Consider the following 20,538-nt stretch of genomic DNA (forward strand, 5'->3'; position numbering starts at 1 on the left):
TATATTATATTAAAACTATACTAAAAGAATAGAAGAAAGGATTTCTTCAGAAGGCTGGCTAAGAATAGAAAAAGAAAGAATGATAACAAAGGCTTGTGGCTTGGACTCTCTGTCCGAGCCAGCTGACTGTGATTGGCCATTAATTAGAAACTACCAACATGAGACGATCAAAGATCCACCTGTTGCATTCCACAGCAGCAGATAACCATTGTTTACATTTTGTTTCTGAGGCCTCTCAGCTTCTCAGGAGGAAAAAGCCTAAGGAAAGGATTTTTCATAAAACATGTCTGTGACAACTGTGGGGCGTTTAGAGGGCTGCCAGCGAGAGCCAGAGCTGTGTCTCCCGGGGAGCTGTGGGGTGACCGTGTTCCATGTCTGAAGCCAAGCTTGGGCATTCCCGAGGCTGCTCCCCCGGGAGCTGCGCTGGTGCCCGGTGCGGGTGCCCGGCGCCCTGTGGGGCCGCGCTTCAGCACCACGGACAGGGCCGGCCGCTGCTCCCGTCCCTCCTGCGCTCGTCCCACTCTCCCTGCAGCCGCCCGGCCTCTGACCCAGCTCCCTGACTGTGCTGAAGCCTTCCCGGCTTCCCTGCCCTCCCTGCGGTTTGGCCCCTGCCTTTTCTTCCCTTCTCTTGCAACAAACTCCTTCACCTTCCAGCCCCAGGCTGTGCTCTCCTGGCTGCAGCTGCAGACTGGCTCAAGGCATGGGGTGGGAGCTTGCCTGTGGGGTGCCCAGGCTGGTTTCACTGCCAGCAGTGTGTTTTTTCTTCCATGTCTCCTGCTGTGCAGCCAGCCTGCCCAGCTGCCTCTCTGACAGCTGCAATACCTGCAATATCCCTGCAAGTGCTCAAGGCCAGGCTGGATGGGTCTCTGAGCAGCCTGACCTGGTGAAAGGTGTCCTGCCCATGGCAGGGGGTTGGATTAATGTGATCTCCAAGACCTCTTCCAACCCAGCCCTCTCTAAGATTCTGTGAATGCAAACTTTCTGAGCTGCAGTGATTCCTGGCACTGACTGTGCTCTGCAGCGTGAATGGATTTGTTTTGCAGCACCACTACCCAGCTGCTGTCTGGGGGTTTCTCACATGAGTAGTTCTCTAGGACATCTGCCATCCAACCTCACTGCAAGCACAATCCATGGGCTTTGGCTAAATGTTTGCTCTATCCAGTTGTGCGTGTTGATAATTGTGGGTAATTTGCTGTCTCAGAATAATGAAGGAATGCCTGCTGCACTCTGAAGCGCTCAGTGCTTTGTGGTGATTAGTCTTTTCATTGCAAAGTATTCCTCACAGTGACCAGCAAAAAGATACTTCTTTTTAAATACATAATGTATTGAGAAGAATGGGTAAAATGGAACTTTTGTGTGCAGACATTCCTGTTTATTTTGACAGCGGTAACTGTAAAAGGCAAAGCGTATTTCTGCTTTTGGAGCGGTTATAAGTGTGGAGAGCAGCAAGCAGGCTTCACTGGGCTCTGCCTGGATTAAGTCACCCTGTTTCCCTCAGCCCAGCAGTCCTTGGGCTATCAGGAGGCACATCATGCCACAGCCCAGCTGTGGCTGCAGGCAGGTCTCCCTCAGAGCACAATTCCTCCCTGTGTGCTCAGGTGCTGCAAACAGATTTTTGGGCAGAGGTGCTGCTGTGCCCATGCTCAGGTGTGTCCCAGGCACCTGCTGTCTCCCTGCTCCCCTTGCCCACCCCATGGGCACTGGGGGGAGGCAGCAGCCTGGGTGAGGCAGGTCCTGCTCGCCGCTGTCTGTCTCCCAGGCTGGGTGTTTCTCTTGTCATCTGCTGAGGCGTAGCTGGAGCATGTCAGCCTCACCTCCTGCTGCGGCCAGGAGGCTCCGCACAGCAGGGGAGGTGGCAGCTGCCATCTCTGCTGGCTGATGGCATGGGCCCTTCAGTTCCCCCGTGTTCACCTCCCCCTGCCTGCCCCCAGCTCTGCTCCCTCGTGGTGCCCAGCTGCTGCTCCCAGTGCTGGGGATGCAGGTAGCTCCGTTCCCTGCTGAGGTGGGGCGAGTGCTGCAGGCTAATGGCAGGCTTTCTTTTCATTAACTGCTGTAAACACAGGGCTCTGGCAGCAGCCTGCTTTTCTGAGCCCAGGAAGACCATTTTTCCTTTTATCTATAATTTAGTGAAGTGTCAAGCCACAGAAGTTTTAATGATAATAAGCAGCAGAGGAAATTTATTTATTTGCTGCAAAGGTGGGTTTCGTTCCAGGGTTGGTTTCTTTTTACACTTCCCTCACAAGAAATGTTGGCTGCTCATGTAACCTCGCTCCCGGTGTGTCTAGGCTGCCTTCCCTGAGAAGCTCAGCACTACAGTTCCTGCTTGGCTAAATGGCTTTCCAACCCCTTTCCCATACACGACACTGGGGCCAAGCAAATTGGGAAAGGAGAAGCAAGGAGAAAATTGTAAGGTGGGAGAATTCGCATGTGCTTGGTGAGGTGTAATGGGATTCACAAGTTTCCCATCTTCCTCCTGTTGCTGAGCATCTCTTGCATCTGCTTCCCAGACCCGCCTCTGGGATGGATTTGACTGCTGAGGAAAAGCAGGGAAGGGCTTTTTTTGGGATGACATGTAGTGCTTGCCTTCTGTCAGCCTGTGAAGGTGCCAGTGCTGACTGGAGATAAAAAATGGATTGATGTCATGTGGCGGGACCAGGGCTTCTTCCTGAGGTTCAGGAAGGCAGAGAGTGGAACTCTGGGCTGGCCAAAGAGGAGCAGGGGATGGGATGAGTCTGTGGCAGGGCCAGGGGACAGGCTGGAGGGAGAAGGTTACAACAAGGGATTGGAGCAAGGAGTCTTTAGGGAAGACATGGAGAGCAGAAGGGGGATGGGGTGTAGGAGAGGTGACGGGGAAATGGATCTGGAGAGGAGGAGGAGGATTGACTGGGGTAGGGAAGAAGCACGTGTGTGTGGGAGATCTGAGGGTGGAAGCAAGTGCAAGGGAGAATTGGGTTTCCTAGGAAATACGTGGGAACTGTGCCTCTGAATTAGCCAGAACCTTCCTCACCCCTTTCAATGTGGCTTTGGAGGCAATATTAGAATCTTCCTAATTATTTTTCTTGGACGAGTTTTGCTATCCTGATGATATTAATTATTCTTAAAGGTCAACAGCACTCACTTGAATCCCCTTCTGTTCTATCATGTAATCAGTTAATTAATTGGAAACCATTTAGCAGAGTCTGCCGAGAGCTTACCCTGCCGTATGCCCTGTTGTTTTTCTATTGCTGGAGATATATATATATATATTTATATTTATATATATATAGTTTTGTATTTATACCCCTTCCTTCCTTCAGAGGCTCTGCAGAGCTCTTGCTACCATCCCAGTGCATCCCAGCCTCTGGCACTCCTCCCTGAGTCAGGAAAATTGGGGCTCAGGCCCAGCTGTTAGTTTTCTCTTTGCTAACCCCTTCGAGGTTATTCAAGGCTCATTGATTTCTGGGCATCTGAGTAGGTGGGGATATTTGAATTTTTTTTTTTTTTTTAAATATAAGTTTGAGGTAAGAACCCTCTAACAGCTGAGATCACAGTCCTTGTTCAGGAGGAAGAGGAGCACCAGAACCTGTCCCAGCACATCTGTGCTCAATGAGCTGACATTGAGGCTCTTGTGTGGACCTTGTCCAGCTCTCCCAGTGTCTGCCTGGGCATTTGGAGTGACCTCCCAGCTAGGTGGTTCCTCTGATGAGCACCTGTCCCTATTGCTTCAAGGATGTTCATAGAATCATTAAGGTTGGAAAAAACCTCTAATATGATCAAAGTGCAATTACAGTGTACTCAGAGATGCTGGGAAAGGCCCTGTGGACATCCCTGTCCTTCCCATGCCATCCCCCCAAGCTGTGCCTTGCCACAGCTCTGAGCTCTTCCCTCACACAGGGCCATGGGGTTGGCTCTAGGTTCACTGGAAACCCGTGAGCAGGAGGCATTCCCTGGTTGTTCTCTGTTCCCAGCTTGAAGAACAATGCAGTTTGAAGCAAACAGGGTTGGATAAACCCAGCCCCTTGCTGGAGCTGGCAGCTGGCAACCCTTGTCCTCAGCCGACACACATCTCCTCTATTACTTCTGCATGCCAAAGCAGGAGGAAAGCCCAGTGTGCAGTAATATTTTGGTCTAATGGATCTAGAATTGCTGCAGTTTGGGACAGAGGAGATGAGGTGGGGGCAGTGCAGCCCTGAGGACCTCCTGGCTGCAGGAGGGCAGCTATGGGGGAAGGCTCCTGCCTGTTGCAAGTTGATTTTTCTGTTCCTTGAGCAGAAGATTGGGCAGTTCTGTGGATGCTGGTGGACTCTGCCCTGCAGGGAAGCTGGCAGGAAAAAGGAAAGCAACTGCAGGGCTGACCCAGCTTTTAACCTTTCCTCACGTCCTCTGAGAGTCCAGATGTCTTTGGAGAAGAGCAATGGAAACTGCACACAGCAAGGGCGAGATGAGTGTAGTGCAGAGGGCCAGATCCCTGCATCTGCTGTGCCTTGGAGCACAGGGGACAGAGTGACCCACATCTGGTGACGCCTTCCCATCTGTACTGTGTGAACTGAAACTGTGAGCAGCAATCAGCTCTGAGGGGTGATCTGTCTCTGAACAAAGCTTTGTGCAGCTGGGAGATGCCTCAGAAGAGATGACTTGGAGGGTGTGGAAGTGTCATGGGGTAGGAGATGGCCTTTAATTACAGTTGGGTTGGGTTGAAGGCAGCAGCAGGACATGGCTGCTGCACAGCAGAGGCACTGGGAGGAGAGGTGTGGGGCAGATGTGCTGCTGTGGGATGGCTGTGGGAGCCCTGTGACAGAGGTGTGGTGCCTTAATGCCTTCCCACTTGCTCTGCAGCTTTTGTTTTTTAATGCTTTTGCTTAAAGAACAATGCAAGAGACCAGCCCCTTCTGCCTCCCCCAGCTCAGTTTCAGTGCGAGTTTGAAAATCAGGGACCTGCAACTGAGGAATGTGGGGGACTTGGTGGTTCCCTGCTCCAGTTCCACTCCTCCAGGAGCAGTGGTGTGCATGTGGAATGGCAGGGCCTCTTCTTCTGCGTCACCCACCATGGTGCCTCTCTCCTCTCTGGTGCAGGGTGCTCTGAGTTTGGGAGATTATTGCAGGTTCTGACTCTAGCCCTAGAACAAGAAATAGTTTGTGGGGACTGAGATGATTATGTCATGGCACATGCTGTGTGACACAAGCCTTACAAGGTACAGGGCTGAACCTGTGGACAGCAGAAAGGATATAGTTTTGCTGCCCAAGTGCACAAAGATTGAACCTTGGAGACTTTTTGTTCTGCTGTGTTTGGGGTCAGAAAAGCCCTGGGGGTGCTGGGGTGTTGCTTGAGGAGCAGAACTGAGCTGTAGGTAATGCCAGACCGTGGCTGGGGACCTCTGTTAATTGTCTCCACAGCACCAATATATGTGTCCTGGTGCTGAGCCTGCCCAGGGAGCAAACCCAGGAGAGCCATGAAATCCCAGGCTGACCAGTCCAATGGCACATCCTGCTCTGCCCACTCTGCTTTCTGGGCATGCGAGCCTTGCACGCACTTGGCAGTGCCCAGTCCTTTTCCAGGCTGTCTCAAACGTGTCCTGCTGGGACCTGGGGCTTAGCTGTTGGAAATTCCAATCAAGTCTAATATTTGCAGAGCCTGATTTGTGGGGAGGCCTGTCCTGCCACAGCTTCTGGGACTTGTTGGGGTAATTTTAGCACATTCATTAAGGGAGGACAGTACATTTTTTCCCTTAATGAGCAAAGCTGCTTACTAAACAGGAAGAGGAGGGAGGGGGACAGGGGAGGCACGGAGGGTGATGGCGAGTGTAACAGTGCTTTTAGAGGTCATTAGAGTTATCTGGCACGGATAAGCAAGCCTGAACGGAGCTGCCCCTACAGCAGCAGGTGAGGCTGTGACATTCTCCTCTCCTGTGGCCACCAGCACCCAGCTAAGGCTGCAGTGAGCTGTGAGATGATGGGAAGCACCTGTTGTGCCCAAATAGCAAGGGAGTCATGTGCAGTGCCACCAGCATATCCAGCACTGGGGACCACAGCTGAGGATGTGCATCTCTCCTCTCATTGCTGCCAGGCACTCGCTCGTGCTCCCTCAGCCCCAGCTGCTTTGGCAAGTTAATCCCTCCCAGTCAGGATTTTCATAGTGGCACCATGTTATTAAAACGTGTGAAAAACTTCTCCCATGCAGAAATAAATGTGTCAGCTTGGAAACAAGGGCAAGTGGAGGATGGAGCCGCGTGGAGGAGGGACAGGTGCACAGGGTCCCTCCCCAGCAGCAGCGTTTCTGCCATTGCGTCGAGCTGAACTGCATAAAATAACTTACAGTTTAATTACAGGGGCTCCTGCTTGTTGGTGTCATTAATGAGGCAACTGGCTTAATTTAGCTGAATAAAAATGGCTTTAATAGTGGAAACACTTTTGGCTGCTGGGTAATTAAGGGAAAAGAAAAAAACGCTGTCTCCTCTTGCATTAAAGTCCGCTTGTTCTGGTCCACAGGGATCTGGACTCCTCTTTGTTCCACCTTCACCCATCCCTTCTTTAACCCCAGGAGCTCAGTCAGGACTCCATGGGGCACTCCATGGCCCCATCTGTCACTCATGCTGTGACAAAATGGCAAAGGTCACCTCCCCTCCCTATCAGTCACCAGCAAGGTCTTGGCAGTGCCTGTGGGAGCTGTGGGAGAGTGTGTGGGACACGGCGTGTCCCCCCCTGGAATGGAGGGAGAGAGCAGGAGCTGGGATTCAGCTGTCACTCAGTGGTAACAGCCTGTCCCTGAGGTGTGCAGTGAGGTGCTGATGGAGAGGGCTGCTGGGGACAGGAGCAGGAGCCTTGGGAGCACGGCTGCTGCAGCAGGAGGGCTGTGGGGTGGTGTTGAGCCTGAGCCATGGATGCGTTGGGTGGCTCTGCCCTGGACCTGGTCCAGGTGAGCTCTCTCCAACCCCCTCTCCCTACTCAACTCCTTTTGGAGGCAAAAAGCACCCTGGCAGCTACTCCTAGAGACTGTCTCCATGGAAAAGAGCATCTTGTGAGTGATGGAGAAAATGTCCCATGGCAAAGAAGCACTTTGAATATGTTCCAGGAGTGCTGATGGCAGATCTGTCCTGGGAGAGACAGGCTTCTGTTCATTGCTGAGAAAAATGCAGGGAAGGCATTTTGCTTCCCTCTGCCTGTGTTTCCTTGATGTGTGATGTGTTTTGTTACAGGTGGAACTGATGCATAGGCTGTTATAAAGGTTGTCTGGCACACTGCTACGGGACTGCTTCCACTTTCCTATAATTCTGCCAAATTTTAATTGCTCAGACTGAAGTTTTCTGTTTTAGATGTCTGCTCCTGGATGATTCTATTTTTTCTTATTTCTTTCCAGGTTCACAGAAGAGCTTTCTCAAATGTTTGAGATGGTAGAAGGGAGGTTGGGAAAAAGCTGTATTGCTCAGGCTAGAAAATGCTGGTGATGCTGCTGTTACAGAACATTTGTATCCTCCTTTTGTGGAGGGAAAGAAATCTTGTCAAAGGGCAGATTTTGCTTGGAAGACTTGTTTTTTCTCAAAGACGTCTTAGGTCAGCAGAATGACCCTTGGTCCAGTTGGAGAGGAGAAGTTTTGCAAAGGATGTTCAGGAATGAGTAAGGGAGAGGAGTAGCAGCTCTTCTTGGGGCACTGCTGTTGGTGTGGGAGGGTGTAAAAGTGGGGAAGATCATAGGAAATTTGGGCATGGATAAGGAAATTGAGGCTGAGGAATATTTGGGAGAGGTTGGAGAGAAATGAGTAGTGTGATTCAGCCAGCTAGGAGGGAGAAGGAAATGGGTCAGGAAGGAGAGAAGCTGGCACTGCCCAGCCACAGCATAGGGTGATGGGGTTCTTGTCACTCCAGTAACAGGGATTTGGAGGTGGCAACAGGCTTGGAAATGCTGCAGGAAGGCAGAATGAACCTTTGAGAGGTCTTGATTTGGAGCTGTGAGCTGACTAGCTCTGGATGTGAGTGCCTTGATTTTCCCCAACCCTCCCCATTTATGCTGTACAGACCACTGGGAAACCTGGTGTGTGCAGCTGAGGCTTGTGACTATGGGGAACCTTGCAATCACCAAACAGGAGTTACAAAGTGCTGGAGCTCAGAGCCTCACCTGTGGAGCCATAATTTAATCTCCTCGTGTGCACGTACTGTGATTCCATCTCTAATTACAGAATCACATGCTCCCTTCCCCAGGAAACCTGTCCCATGCAGCACGTGGGATGGATCTGTTCTGGGCAGAAATCACTGCTGTGCAGTGAAGTTTCTCTGGAGGAGCTCTATTTTCTGCAGCACAAGTCAGTAGCTGTACCCTTTTAGTATGTGGAATCTCAGTGCTGGCACCTCTGACCTTTGGAGATTTTGTGACCGAAATGGTGCATTTTTAATGTGTGTTTGTGTCTCTGTGCTGAGGTCTGTCTCTGAGCCTGAGGAAGGACCTTTGTGACGTTTTGGAGTGCCCAAGGTGTCAGTGTCCAGTGACAGACATGTTCCTCTCTGTGTGTGTCCAGGCTGACCTGAAATGGAGCTGTGGGTGTGTGTCCCCCTGCCCAGCCCTGCAGAAGTTGATGGTCAGGTCAGATCAAACGCTGGCTTTGCCCTTTGAGCACAGAGTCTCCTGCCAGATGTGTGCAAGGGAAGAGCCGTCTCCTCTGTCCCTAATGCTTGCTGGGGGTTATTTATTGTCTGGGGGAGGGAGGAGGTGGTAGGAGTTGGTTTCCAGGCACTGTGGGAGATGAGGAGCGGAGCACATCTGCCTGGCAAAGCCCCCTGCATTAGTGAGGATGTATCCTTTCTCCATCTCTCTGTGTCCTAAATTGTAATAACACGATCATGCTATTTTTGATTCCCTTATTTGCGTGGAAAGCCTGTTGTTTTTTCTCTTCTCTTTCAGAATCCAATTTTCTCTTGACATTTCTGCCTAATGTAGCAAAACATGACCTTTGAGAAAGGACATTCCAGCGAGATTCACTCCCTCCTCTGCATTTCTGCCTCTCTCCCACATCTTGCTGTCTCTCATGCATCCCCTTTACGCTTCCTTCTTCTCCCTGGGCTGGGGGAGGGAGTTTACTGTCTCACTTTTCAGTAACAGTGAGTTGCTCCTTCCCCTCCCACTTTTCATCTGTCTTTGCAAAATTTCCAGGTGCTCAGTGCTCTGGGGTGGATAAAGGAGGGAGTCCCGTAATATTTTTCTTCCCCCCTGCTTAGCTTTACGTGCCATTTTTGCCACCTTTGTCAGAGGCTGGAAGCAGTTTGTCTACAGACGTGGGAATGGTGGGATCACAGTCATGTGAAATGAGGTACCTGTGGTTTGCTGTGGTTCCCACAGCGGGATAGTCTGATGTGAAGCAGAGCCAGAATTTAAAAAGGCAGCACTGTGCCATCATTGTGTTTGGGCTTGTTCTTCTGCCAGGCTCGTGGAGAGCCTTTGGGACAAAGCTGTGCTGTGTGAGCAGCTTCCCCACTCCTAATTGCAGACTTCTATGCAGGTGGGACAGGACCAGAATTGCTTTTCCCTTGCTGAAACTCAGTGTAAGGGAAGAAATGAATCTGTCATCCCAAATCCTCGTGCATCAGACCTGTGCCAGCAGGAGCCATTCAGGGCTTTGCTCTCTTGGTTTTAACACTTATTTGCAAATCAAACAGGGTTTGGGGGCTGAGCCTTGCACAGCTGGACTGCCTTGGGTCATACCTCCTATTGGCCAGCCCAGAGGATTGATGCCTCTGGCTCTTCATTGCTCTTTCCTATGGGCCAGGCTGAGGCAGAGGGGCTGCCCTGCCTGCCTGTGGCTCTCAGCAGGGATGGATTTGGTGAAGGATGTGAGGCAGCACCTCCTGTGTGTTCTGGAGGCCAGCAAAGAGATATGGGGCATTTGGGGCTCTCCCAGAACCCGTGATCACCCATTCCTCTGCTCACTCACCCATGGGCTGGTCACTGGGTTGGTGGCTCTCAGGCTGGCCAGGTGTCCCTGGGAAGGCTGGCCAGAACAGAACAAGTTTCATTATCATCTTTTTGTGCTGCTAGAAACCGGGGGCTGTTCTCCTTCTGCTCACCCTGCTCCAGACACATTCCTTCCTCTTGTTTTTATTAATTCAGTTCCTTTTACATTCTTTCATCCTCTCTGGCTTTCAGCTAAAGAGAAGATGTCTGCTGGGTTGCAAAGCTCTCCCAGGTAGATGAGATTTATGTTTTTGCAAGTTTGGGCAGATGGAGAGAGGGATGGGGAGCTGTTGGCTGCTGTAGCAGTGGTACCCCTGGGTGCAGGCAGCACACAGCCATTCCGGGACACCTGGAATGCACAGCTACTGCAGATCATATGATAACACCTTGGGTAATCATCGTGCTGTCATTTGAACCTGGCTGTTACTATTTTTAACGTGAGGTTTGTACTTAATTTTTTGTTCAAGTTCTGAAATTAGACTTGCTCTTTTCACTTATGGTTGGTTGAGCTCCAGATTCATGGGCAAGAATCAGACATTGGAATTTTTTTTTTTTCCTTAGCATTGCAGCAGGATATAAATCACTTTTCCCCTTAAAAGAAAAAAAAAAAAAAAAGAAGAGAAACTTTAATTTGGTTTTGTCCTCATTAAAATCTCTCATTATGAAATCTGAACTCGGGTTCTAAACTGCTTGACAGCCTCCCCATCGAGGAGGACGATGAGCTCTGTGGAGGTGGTAGGGCCATGTGCAGGAAGAATTATTTACAGTGACTACTTTATTTTATTTTTTTTCCCCCTTAATTTTCAGAGACCTCTCCGGGAACCGGCTCACCACTCTGTCATGGCAACTCTTCCAGACACTGCGACTCTTTGAACTGTAAGTCCCACCCTGGGGGGATCTCCTGGGAAAAGACAGGAGGCTGAGAGGAGGAACCATTTCCAAATAGAGTTATTTTGAAGCCAGCGAATAATTACCTAAAACTCCAGTGGGCAGCAGCATCCTTGGGAGGCTTTCCTGGGTATGGGAGCACCAGAGCAGAACTGCTTCTCTTTTAACTTCACAGCAGCTGGCTAATTAATGTCGGGATGATGAACAAGTCATGCTTGGAGTAGTAAATGGCTGACTAACTCTGGGAGCACATTAGAAATACTTACTAGGCCAGATTTTGAGTGAATCTCTTCAAACACTTGCTCCCATCTGTCACAGGGTAGGGCTAACTGCTTTTCTTTAGTTGGTGCACATGCTTTACAAGACATCCCTGCTTTTTAGGCCCATGATTCCCTTTCTCTCTAGCAATGGAGACACCTCCCAGCTCTGATGTGGGAGATGATGAGATAGTTGTGTCTCCTGGGGCACTGGTGGCCTTCAGCCTGCTGAATTATTGATAGAGCATTCAGCATGGTGCTCGAAGAATAAGTGGACATGAAATCAATGGAGCGTTGCCCTGATGACCTGTTTTGTTGAATTTTAGGAATAGTTGTTTGGTGGGTATAAAAAAAATATATATGTAGGATTTGTCCCAGAGGATCCTGGGAAGCTCCATTCATCCTCACTGATGATCAATAGAGCTGTAAGCTCGAAGTGACTTATGAAAGAATAAAGACAGTCTTTCAAGTGGGAGTAAGTGTGTTATCACTGGTGTTACTGCAGTGTATTTTATTTCTGTCAAATTGTTAAATGAAAAATACTAATAGTGATATTAGAAAATGGAGAAACGCCCTTCTAATGGGGAAATTTGGCTTGCAGAGTTAAAATGCTGAATTCAGAATTTGTCTCCTTGCTGATTACAGCTCTAAATATTTTTCAAGCCTGGCTCGGGTTTCAAGTTTAATAGCATGAGTCATTTGTATTCTTAGACCTTTACTTATTGTCATTGCACTGTCTGGCAAAACTCAGATTGATGGTTGTTACCCAAGAGAGACCCAAGAGTGGAGGAGCAAATGGGACTGCAGTCCTGAGCTGGAGGCACTTGCAGGGCCTGGGGTAATGGTGAGCCTGCAGATTAATGGGAATACTTGCAAAGGGGCTTGTTTTGATGTGCTTTTGCTTCATTTGGTCATATTTTGTTTCTTCAGGCACGTCCCAGGTCTGCCAGCTCCAGCCAGGCTCAAAAGACCAATAACAAGCACAAAGGGGATTGAGAAGCTGCTTTTTGGGCAGCAAAGGGTATTTCACCTGATGAATACATCTGTGCTGTCCTGATATGATGATCCTGGCAGGGAGCTGGTGTGCTTGGGGTGGCTTTGGATGGTGTCACCTGGGGCCAGCACTCTGCAGCTTGGCGAGCAGGAAGGAGCTGAATTACTTGGCTCACGCTGGAGCTGCGCTCAGAGCAGCTTTCTTGGAGATAACAAATCCCAATGAACCAGAGAAGTCGTGCACAAAGAACCGTGGGAGACCACAGGGCTGGTTGGTAGGAAGCCATGGTGGGGTGGGAAAGCAGTTCTGATGTGGTGTGTGTTGTCCATGGTGTCCCACGGAGAGGCTTGGCATCATGTGGGGCAGGAGCCTCAGCTGAACCTCTCCTGCTTCAGGCTCTGAAAGGGGTCTTGGCAAACCAACCTCTGGCACCAGCTCCAGTGAGCAATTTAGACCTACAAACGTGCCTGCCTGCAGGGACTGCCTTGCTGCTGGCTGGGCTGGACTAAGAGCCTGGTCAAGTTCAATTTTCCTAAAGAATTGCTTTAAGTGCCTTCTGCAAATGTTCCTCTCTGAGTAACTAAGGACCCTTCATCCACATAAGCATGGCTAGGGTGGAGATTACCAGAATAATGTGGTGATGCTGGCCCCCAAACACAGCAGAAGAGGGATATTTTATCTGATATCCCCTGGGGTGTCAGTTTTTAAGGGGCAGGGGGATGTGCCTGCAGCATCCTTCTTGGAGCCATGCTGAAACTTGGAATTGTTGGAAAGAAGGCAGCACAGAGGTGTAGCCTGAGCTATGGGTTCTGAATAATCATTCACATAAAGATGTTGGGAATTAAGGTAAACACACATTACCTACTGTGAGGTGGTTGTAGTCCTGACTGCTAGAAGCATGGGACCTGTTGTTGTGGAAGAGCAGATCTCCACGTCGGGGAGAAATTACTAATGGATCCACAAAAGTGGGAAATACTGTATTTTTTTTTTAGAAATGCAGAGGATGGGTGAGTAAGAGACAGTTTTTTGGCACACTGAGCTCCAAGGAGACTTACAGAACCTGGGAAGGAGATGGAATACATGGCCCACATAAAGCGAGTGTGAAACACTGGTGAAAGATAGAAAGGGAGTTGCAGATCGACATCAGCCAAGGACTTGAAATTGAGCCCAAAACTCTGTGGAAAGGGAGAAGGTGGTGAGCAGCAGAGGCCAATGCAGAGACACCAGCCTGAGGAAGACAGGCTGAGCAGCAGTGTTTGTGCACAGCAGTGGAGAGACCAGGAGACTCCAGGGACACAGAGAAGCTGGGAGAGTCTCTTCTCCATGTCTGTGTGGAGGGTTGGTGGAACAAGTGGATGCAGAGGCTCACCAGAGATGCCCAGTACTGAATTCCAGTGCCCCTGTTCTATCAGGAAATCGTGGATCCAGAGGAAGGAAAGGCACCCAAGCCAAAACCGTGACTTAGAACGAGGCAGCTCGGAGCAGAGGAGCACGTGGTGAGGGGAGCAGTGGGAGGATTGTCTCCAGGAGAGCGCTGGGAGGAGAGGAGCTACAGCTGAGTGTGCCATGGAGATTGCCAGGGAGCACGAGACCTGACAAAGCCACTCACAGTGAACAATGAGGAGTTAAGATCAGAAGATACTGGGCAGGTGGATGGCAACTTGGGGCTTGAAATTGCTGCTTGGCTGCATCCAAGGCATTGCAGCCTTGTGAACGTGGTAATGCTTTAAAGAAGAATTTCTTGTTCAACAGAGCTGAGATTTTTCCCTGCTGACTCACTGAAGAAAGGATGGCAAAAATGAGGCACACTTCCAGAGAGTATTATCTCTTGCTTGCTCTGGCCAGAAACAAGGCTTGGAATTGTTTCCAGTAACTCCAGCCCTAATTCCCATGGCATGGGCTGACCTTGACCAGCAGGGCTCAGGCTAATGAGTGCACAAGTCTCCTAGGTCTGAAGCTGAGTGTGTGCAGGGAAGCATCTGACACATGCAACAGCTCATAAATGTTGGACTTAGAGCCTTTCTTATCCAGAAGTCACAGCTGGTTTCCTCTGTCATGTCCTTGGCTTCCTTTGTCATATCCTCAGAGAGCTTAGAGCTGACATTTCAAGAAATTCCTTCCCGGAAAGACCTAAGACTCTGGATCCAATTACGTCTTTGGTTGTATAAAACCTTGTAGTCCTGAACATCTTGCTGCTCTGCCCAACCCATCAGCATTTCTAATACCAGCAGTCCCTGCCAAGTTGCCCTGCAGTACATTTCTGCAATGCTACAGCAAGAGGCTTTGGTGGGGACGGTGCACAGCAGCATTTCTGTTAATGTTATGAGTCCAACTTAACATGGTCTGTGCCTCCAGCTTTGAAGCTTATCACCACCAGTAGTCCCAGTAATAGAGCTGTGGCCAGACAGTGGGTACTGCCTGCTCTCTGCATTAGCTGAGCCAGCTGTCAGACAGCACTCACCACTCCCTGTCCCAGTCCTTCCCTTTCTATCCCAGCCCCTTCTGGCAGGGGTTCAGAAATAACAGTTTTGGTTGGACCACCAAGAGAAGCCCTGGTTTCTGGGAAATTAATAGGAATAAAGAAAAATTAGATTTTGTTCTCTCTCTGCTGCGTGCGCTTTGCTTCTCAAGCTTAGGGAAGTGGCCTCAGTCCCAAGATAGGAAGAGCATTTTAATTGTAAGAGTATGAGACCTTGGCAGGAATTTCATGTGAATTGAAACAGACAGAAGAAGCGTGGCAAGGATCTCTGCTGCCCTCTGAGAGGTTTTAGCTGCAGACAGCTTTGCTTTAGCTGATGAGCAGGGAGGCATGGGATGGGGCATGTGTTTCATTTAGCTGCCTAGTCTGGAAAAAACCTGCTTGTGTGTGTGAAGTCCCTGTCTGTTCCAGAACACACTGGAGTGTTGATGGCATCTGTCTCCCACCCTGCTGAAGGCTGTCCAGGCAGATTTGGGAGATAGTGGGTACAGCTCTCTGCAGGGAGCAGAGCTGGGCTCAACCAAGCACCAGCAGCATCAGTTTTGTTGAAGAATAAATTTGATGCCTGCATGCTCTAGGGTTTCAGTTCTGATGGGTCATTGTCTCATCAAATAACAGCTCATAGCATGATTGCCACAATTTTCCTCTTTCCTAAACAGAGTGTACCTGTTTGGGGAAGGGGCTCTGCCCTGAGTACACCCTACTATCACTCTGCTTACGGTGCTGGTGAGTGGCTCTGTCTCAGGTGCAGGTTCAGTCCCTTTTAGGATGGACTCCTTGAGCCACAGAGCAGCTCTGCTTGTGCAGAGCCCAGCTCCCTTGCAGCTGTGACATTTGCTATTTCTCACAGGCATTTTCAGTTTCAAGGAGGGCTGAAGAAGCTGTGGGGGTGTGCACAGCTCCTGAGTGCCTGCAGCCAAGCACAATTTGGCAACAATTGCAGCCTGCATGCAAAAAATGCCCTTTGGGTTTGTTTGCTCGTTCCAGGATTAAGTTGTGCTGGATGTGTCCCACAAAGGGCCCCTTGTCTTGATTCCCACTGGGGTGCTGCTGCAGCACATGGCAGTGTCCTCTGGTCCAGCAGTGTGTTTTGTCCAAAGGGCACCTTGTTGTCCCCAAGGTGCTTCTTGCAGGAACAGAAGGTGCATTTATGCCCACAAGTAGAGGCTTGTAGGTAGTGGAGCTGTGTTACAGAAAAGTGAGAGGAAAAGTTAGAAGCAGCCGCAATGGTCCCTGCAATGGAAGAGGTCTGAGGAGAGAATTGGAAGTCAAGGTTTTTGGGTGGGTTTAGGGCAATGTGAGTGTGGAATTCCCTATGCACATCTCTGGGGAGCAGAGGCAAGGAGGAAAGGTTATTTTCTGCATGTTGGGAATGCTTTAGCAATGCATGTTAGGGACAATGGGTGCACACATGTGCCGCTTCTACCCACAGAGCTGCGCCAGCTGCCCCAGCTGCCCGTGGCACTCAGCACATCCAGCCTGTGATGGGAGTTAATTTGTGCAAAAGCCCCTCTGGGGGTCTCGATTAGAGCGAGTTACACTGCTGGTGTTGGGGCAGGTTGTGGGCAAGTTCTGCCCTGAAGCCCGTGGCTCCTGTATTATTCATGGCCCTTCATGAATTAACAATGGGCCAGGAAAGCTGCTGTCTATTACTTACAGAGCTGCCCTTAAGTGCTAGGACAGCAGCTCTCCCAGCAGCTTCGTTTGGTGAGGATATTTGCAGCAGAGCAGAATTTCTCCCCCATTGCATCTGGGCTTCCCCAGCTCCCTGCCAGGTCCCAGGGTACACCCCCAGCTACCTGACCAGCCCTTTCCCACTTGCCATCCCATGTCCTGTTGGTATCAGTGATTCTGGGGGGCTCCTGAGAGGGAGATTCATGGTTGTGTAGAAGAGGATGCAAAGCCTGTGCAAAGCCCTGGCAGTGCCTGTCAGAGCACGCAGGGAATGTCTCATCACTCAAATCACTGCACTAATCTGCTCTGGTCTGTTAAATTTAGTGCTTTGGCCTTTGAGTTGCTTGTCTGAGCCTTGTACCTGTGTCACAGAGGTTTATGTGCTTTTGGTGGGAAAGAAATGAACTAATGAAAAGCCACAGAGTGAAGCTTAACTCAGTGTTTGCTCTGAAAAAAAGGTCAGATGACATCTTGATGTATTTGGAAATGCAAAGTGGCATCATTAGGGTTCAGGTTAAGCAACCCTGGGTGCTACCAGCAGACCCCTTTAGCTCCTCCTTTTGCAGCACTCTATTGACAAAGCAGCAGCTGCAGATGTTTGGAAGGTTGTTTCCAAATCCTGTTAGTGGGTGAAATTAATTTTGTAAAAGCAGGCATGAATTTTGCAGTAACACGTGGAACAGAGCAGGAAAAAAGCTTTCCCCTGTATGATGGGGGATCTAGATATCACATGAAACAACGGTTTGACCTTTGGAGATGCCCTTCTGGTTTGGGGTGACTGAGCTCATCTTTGGCACTGCTGGCTTTGCTGATCCCAACTTTCTTTGCTTTGCAGTTGTGTGGGGAGATATTTTGTTTGTTCAGGCTGTATCTCCTAGTTTTGCTCAAATTATTGCAACCAGCTTTGGCAGCTCAGCCCTGGCTGAGCACTGGACTATTCTCCCTGCTGGGACTTGGCCTTCTTGAATGTCCACAGACACCTGCAGAGCTTTAAAAATGTAAATGAAATGGTTAATAGGTTGGAAAATCAATTATAATAAACATTCCTGGTATATAAACTATGTGTAAGTGTGGTTTAAATGAAGTACATTAAAGGCAGTGCTTTTCTCCATTTCTCCTGGCCAGGTCAGCAGGGTCTCTGCACAGTGCTGATTGATTTGATTAAAATGCATGTTCCCCTGCACATTAGCTTGTGTTCTGGGTCACCAGGAGCCTGTGTTTGTACAAGGAACTTGGGAGAAGAGCTGCCAGCTCCTCTGAGTGCTTGTGGGGGCTTGGATTGTTCTTTGCCCAGCAGAGTCTAGGTCTACCACTGAAGTGGGATTTGAAGGTGTAAATCGATATTTTAGGGCAGTAGAGAGCTGTCTGCTCCTTTGCTGAGGGCCGAATCTTCTGGGTGTCTTGCTGACAGTGGAACCAAGCCACAACAGTGCAGATCTTGTGGTGAGAGATGGTGGCTGCACCTGGGAGCTGTAAAACCTTGTGTGCACTCAGGAAGGAGACTGTGTGAATCCAGCGATATGTGACTGTGGCAAAGACAGGAATAATAAGTGCCAGAAGACCCCAGATGGATAACGCAGAGAAGATTCTACTCCAGCTCTTACACATGCATGGTGGCTGTCCTCCTTGGGGATCCCAGAGCCAGGTGACAGCTCTGCTCATCCTTCCCCATCCCACCATCCTCTCTCACCTCTCTCTGCCCGCAGGAGACTAGAGAGGAACCTTTTCAACTGCAGCTGTGACATCCGCTGGATCCAGCTCTGGCAGGAGAAGAGCGAGGCAAACCTGCAGTACCAGGATCTCTACTGCATGACCATGGATGCAGCCATCATCACTCTGAAGGAGATGAACATCACCCAGTGCGGTAAGGATCCCTGGCATGGACATGAGGGAGGCCAGGAGGGATTCCTGAACAATCTAGCACCTCAGGTTCGGGAGCCTGATGCAGCAGGATCCTACCATGTGGTTGAGAACAAGAGGGTTGAAGCTGGTTGGGATAGCTTGTAGATTAAAAATAGAATATCTGGGCAAATGTGAGGCTGCTATTAATGTGCTTATGAAAGATATTGGGTGATTTGGGGCATTTCTTCACTGCAATGCTGCTGCCTGACAAAGTGTCTGTAGTGAGGCTATGTGATGTCTTGAAAAGAGCTGTTTCATGTAGATCTTCATGTGCCTAACGAATCCTAGAAGCAGCATATTGTTAAAAGACACTGACACAGAATCTTCTGTAATTACTCTTAGGAAACACATGTCTCTATTCATTTTCTTTTGTTTTATTTTTCAATTGAAATCCCATATCTGTAGGGAAGAGCCAGAAGTGACTTTATATCTCTTTCTATTTCCTGCTGATGTTTAAAAGAGTCCAGCGGCCCCAGGAGCAACACAAGGCATGTTCAATAGTTATCCCTTTTTCCTTCACCTTGTTCACACATCAACTGCCTGTTTGGTGTCAGGTTTTGCTCTGCTATTGCTATTACTGGAAAGCATCCCTTGCAGAGTAAGGAAAAAGAGATGTACCTTCCACAGAGCAATTAAACTGTCTGTACACAAGCAGCTGTCAAACTCACAGGCTGAAAAAAGGAGGAAAACTAGATTTTATTTTTTTTATATAATCATCCTCTGTACTAGGGATTTGGGCTTGTTGCTTGTAGCAGTAGTAGACAAACAGCATGCACGTTTGGATTTGCATGACTTGGGTTTTTTGTTGTTTTGTTGGTTAGTTGGTTTTTTGTTTTTTTTTTTTTTTCCCAAGTTCACCCTGTCCCTTTAAGCTCTGGAAATTGGCCAGAATGTGCCTTTGTGTGGATGAACTAAAAAGATTTGAGAGTGCTGTAATTTCCGCCCGACATGGGATGAATAAGCTGCAAGGATTAAACAACAACAACAAAAAATCCTTCGGGATCAGGGACAGGAGGAGAGATGGCTCCATCAATGGTGGCATTAGACTATAGGGGACAGCAGGGTGCTGCTTTGGGAGAAAAAATGTGCTGGTGTGCAGGGTAAGCATCTCCCCTGACCATGCAAACTCCTGGAAGGGTGGCGAGCCACAGTGGTCTGCTTTCCTCTAGAGGAGTCCTTCTGTTCAAGCATTAAGACTCCAGGGATATTGATTTATCCTTGTCCTTTGGTGCTGAGGGCAGGCATAGCTTGCCTGTTTGTGGCCATGTTTGATACCAGCTCACTCTGGAGAAGATCATACATGTCCTTCCTGTCTCCTTTTCCACTATTCCTGCCCCCTATGCATCTTTGCCAGGTTTTGACTGCTGCTTTCTTTCTTCTGGCACCCCCCTAATCAGTACAATGCTCCTTCCTTCCTGGTGTCACTCTCTGATGGCCATGAAAGGGTGTGTGTGTCCTTGTCCATGACTTTGCCTTGGCATGATGGATGCTGCTGCCCTATGATGGGATGGGACCCCTGGTCAGTTCCTCCTGCCCTGCTTGCTCAATTTGCCTCTGAAAACCACCCCTATTCAAGAAGACTCTTTGGTCTTCTTGCAACCAGCACTGTCTTGTTTCACGTCACAAGGATATTTGGTGCCTGTGGCAGCAAGCAAGGAACTGGTGTAAATCAGAGCCACCATAAATCAGTGAATCCCTCTGCTACCACCGAGGAAGAACAAGGGCACCTTCTATTAGGAGAGCTGCAGTTAATATGAGGACACATCCTTGGTCATCTTTTCTTGATTGTTATAAATTAGAGGGACACTTTCTTAACCTGGAATGCTGAGTGCTCTGTGCCTTGTCCCTGGGGGTGGGGATGCCTTGGATCCTCTCCCAGCACACACAGTTTTCTCATCCCTGGTGACTGCCCTCGTGAGCAGCTTCTGTGGGAGTAGAGAGATGGGTATGGGAGTTGTGTGAGAGGAACAGTGGCCAGAACTGGACAGCAACTTTTGGATTCAAAGCTTATGAGAGGGTCTGCTCAGCTGGCACCTCTCCAGTGTCCAACACTCCTCCATTTCTTGGTAGGGCATAGACATTCTGTTGCCTAATGCTATTTATCTCAGGGTGCTGGAGGCTGATTTGGAAAACAGCTTGGTGGGATCTGGGTCCACACACTTCCTGTGGCTGGCTATAGAAAATTCTGCCCCACACCTGAGCATTTTTTTGGCTCCTCTAGACCTTCCTGAGATCAGTGTGAGCCACGTGAACCTGACGGTGCGGGAAGGGGAGAACGCGGTCATCACCTGCAATGGCTCAGGATCGCCACTGCCGGACGTGGACTGGACAGTGGCTGAGCTCCACTCCATCAACACCCACCAGGTAGGGGCTGCAACACCCCAGTGCTGCCTGTGCCTGTGCCAAAGCAGTCCCCAGGGTTTCCCAG

General features: G+C 49.5%; 1 protein-coding gene across 4 annotated transcripts in view; it reads left to right on the top strand.

Moving 5' to 3' along the window:
* NTRK3 (neurotrophic receptor tyrosine kinase 3) overlaps nucleotides 1-20,538 on the top strand; it is a 216,885-nt gene that overhangs the window by 41,329 nt on the left and 155,018 nt on the right. For all 4 annotated transcript variants that reach the window (XM_030955024.1, XM_030955027.1, XM_030955023.1 and 1 more), the window contains 3 exons: nucleotides 10,724-10,792; nucleotides 17,915-18,072; nucleotides 20,332-20,474. In XM_030955024.1, coding sequence (XP_030810884.1) covers nucleotides 10,724-10,792; nucleotides 17,915-18,072; nucleotides 20,332-20,474 — 370 coding nt within the window. The remainder of the gene's footprint in view (nucleotides 1-10,723; nucleotides 10,793-17,914; nucleotides 18,073-20,331; nucleotides 20,475-20,538) is intronic.

This window comes from Camarhynchus parvulus, chromosome 10 (assembly GCF_901933205.1).
Source record: "Camarhynchus parvulus chromosome 10, STF_HiC, whole genome shotgun sequence".
NCBI lineage: Eukaryota > Metazoa > Chordata > Aves > Passeriformes > Thraupidae > Camarhynchus > Camarhynchus parvulus.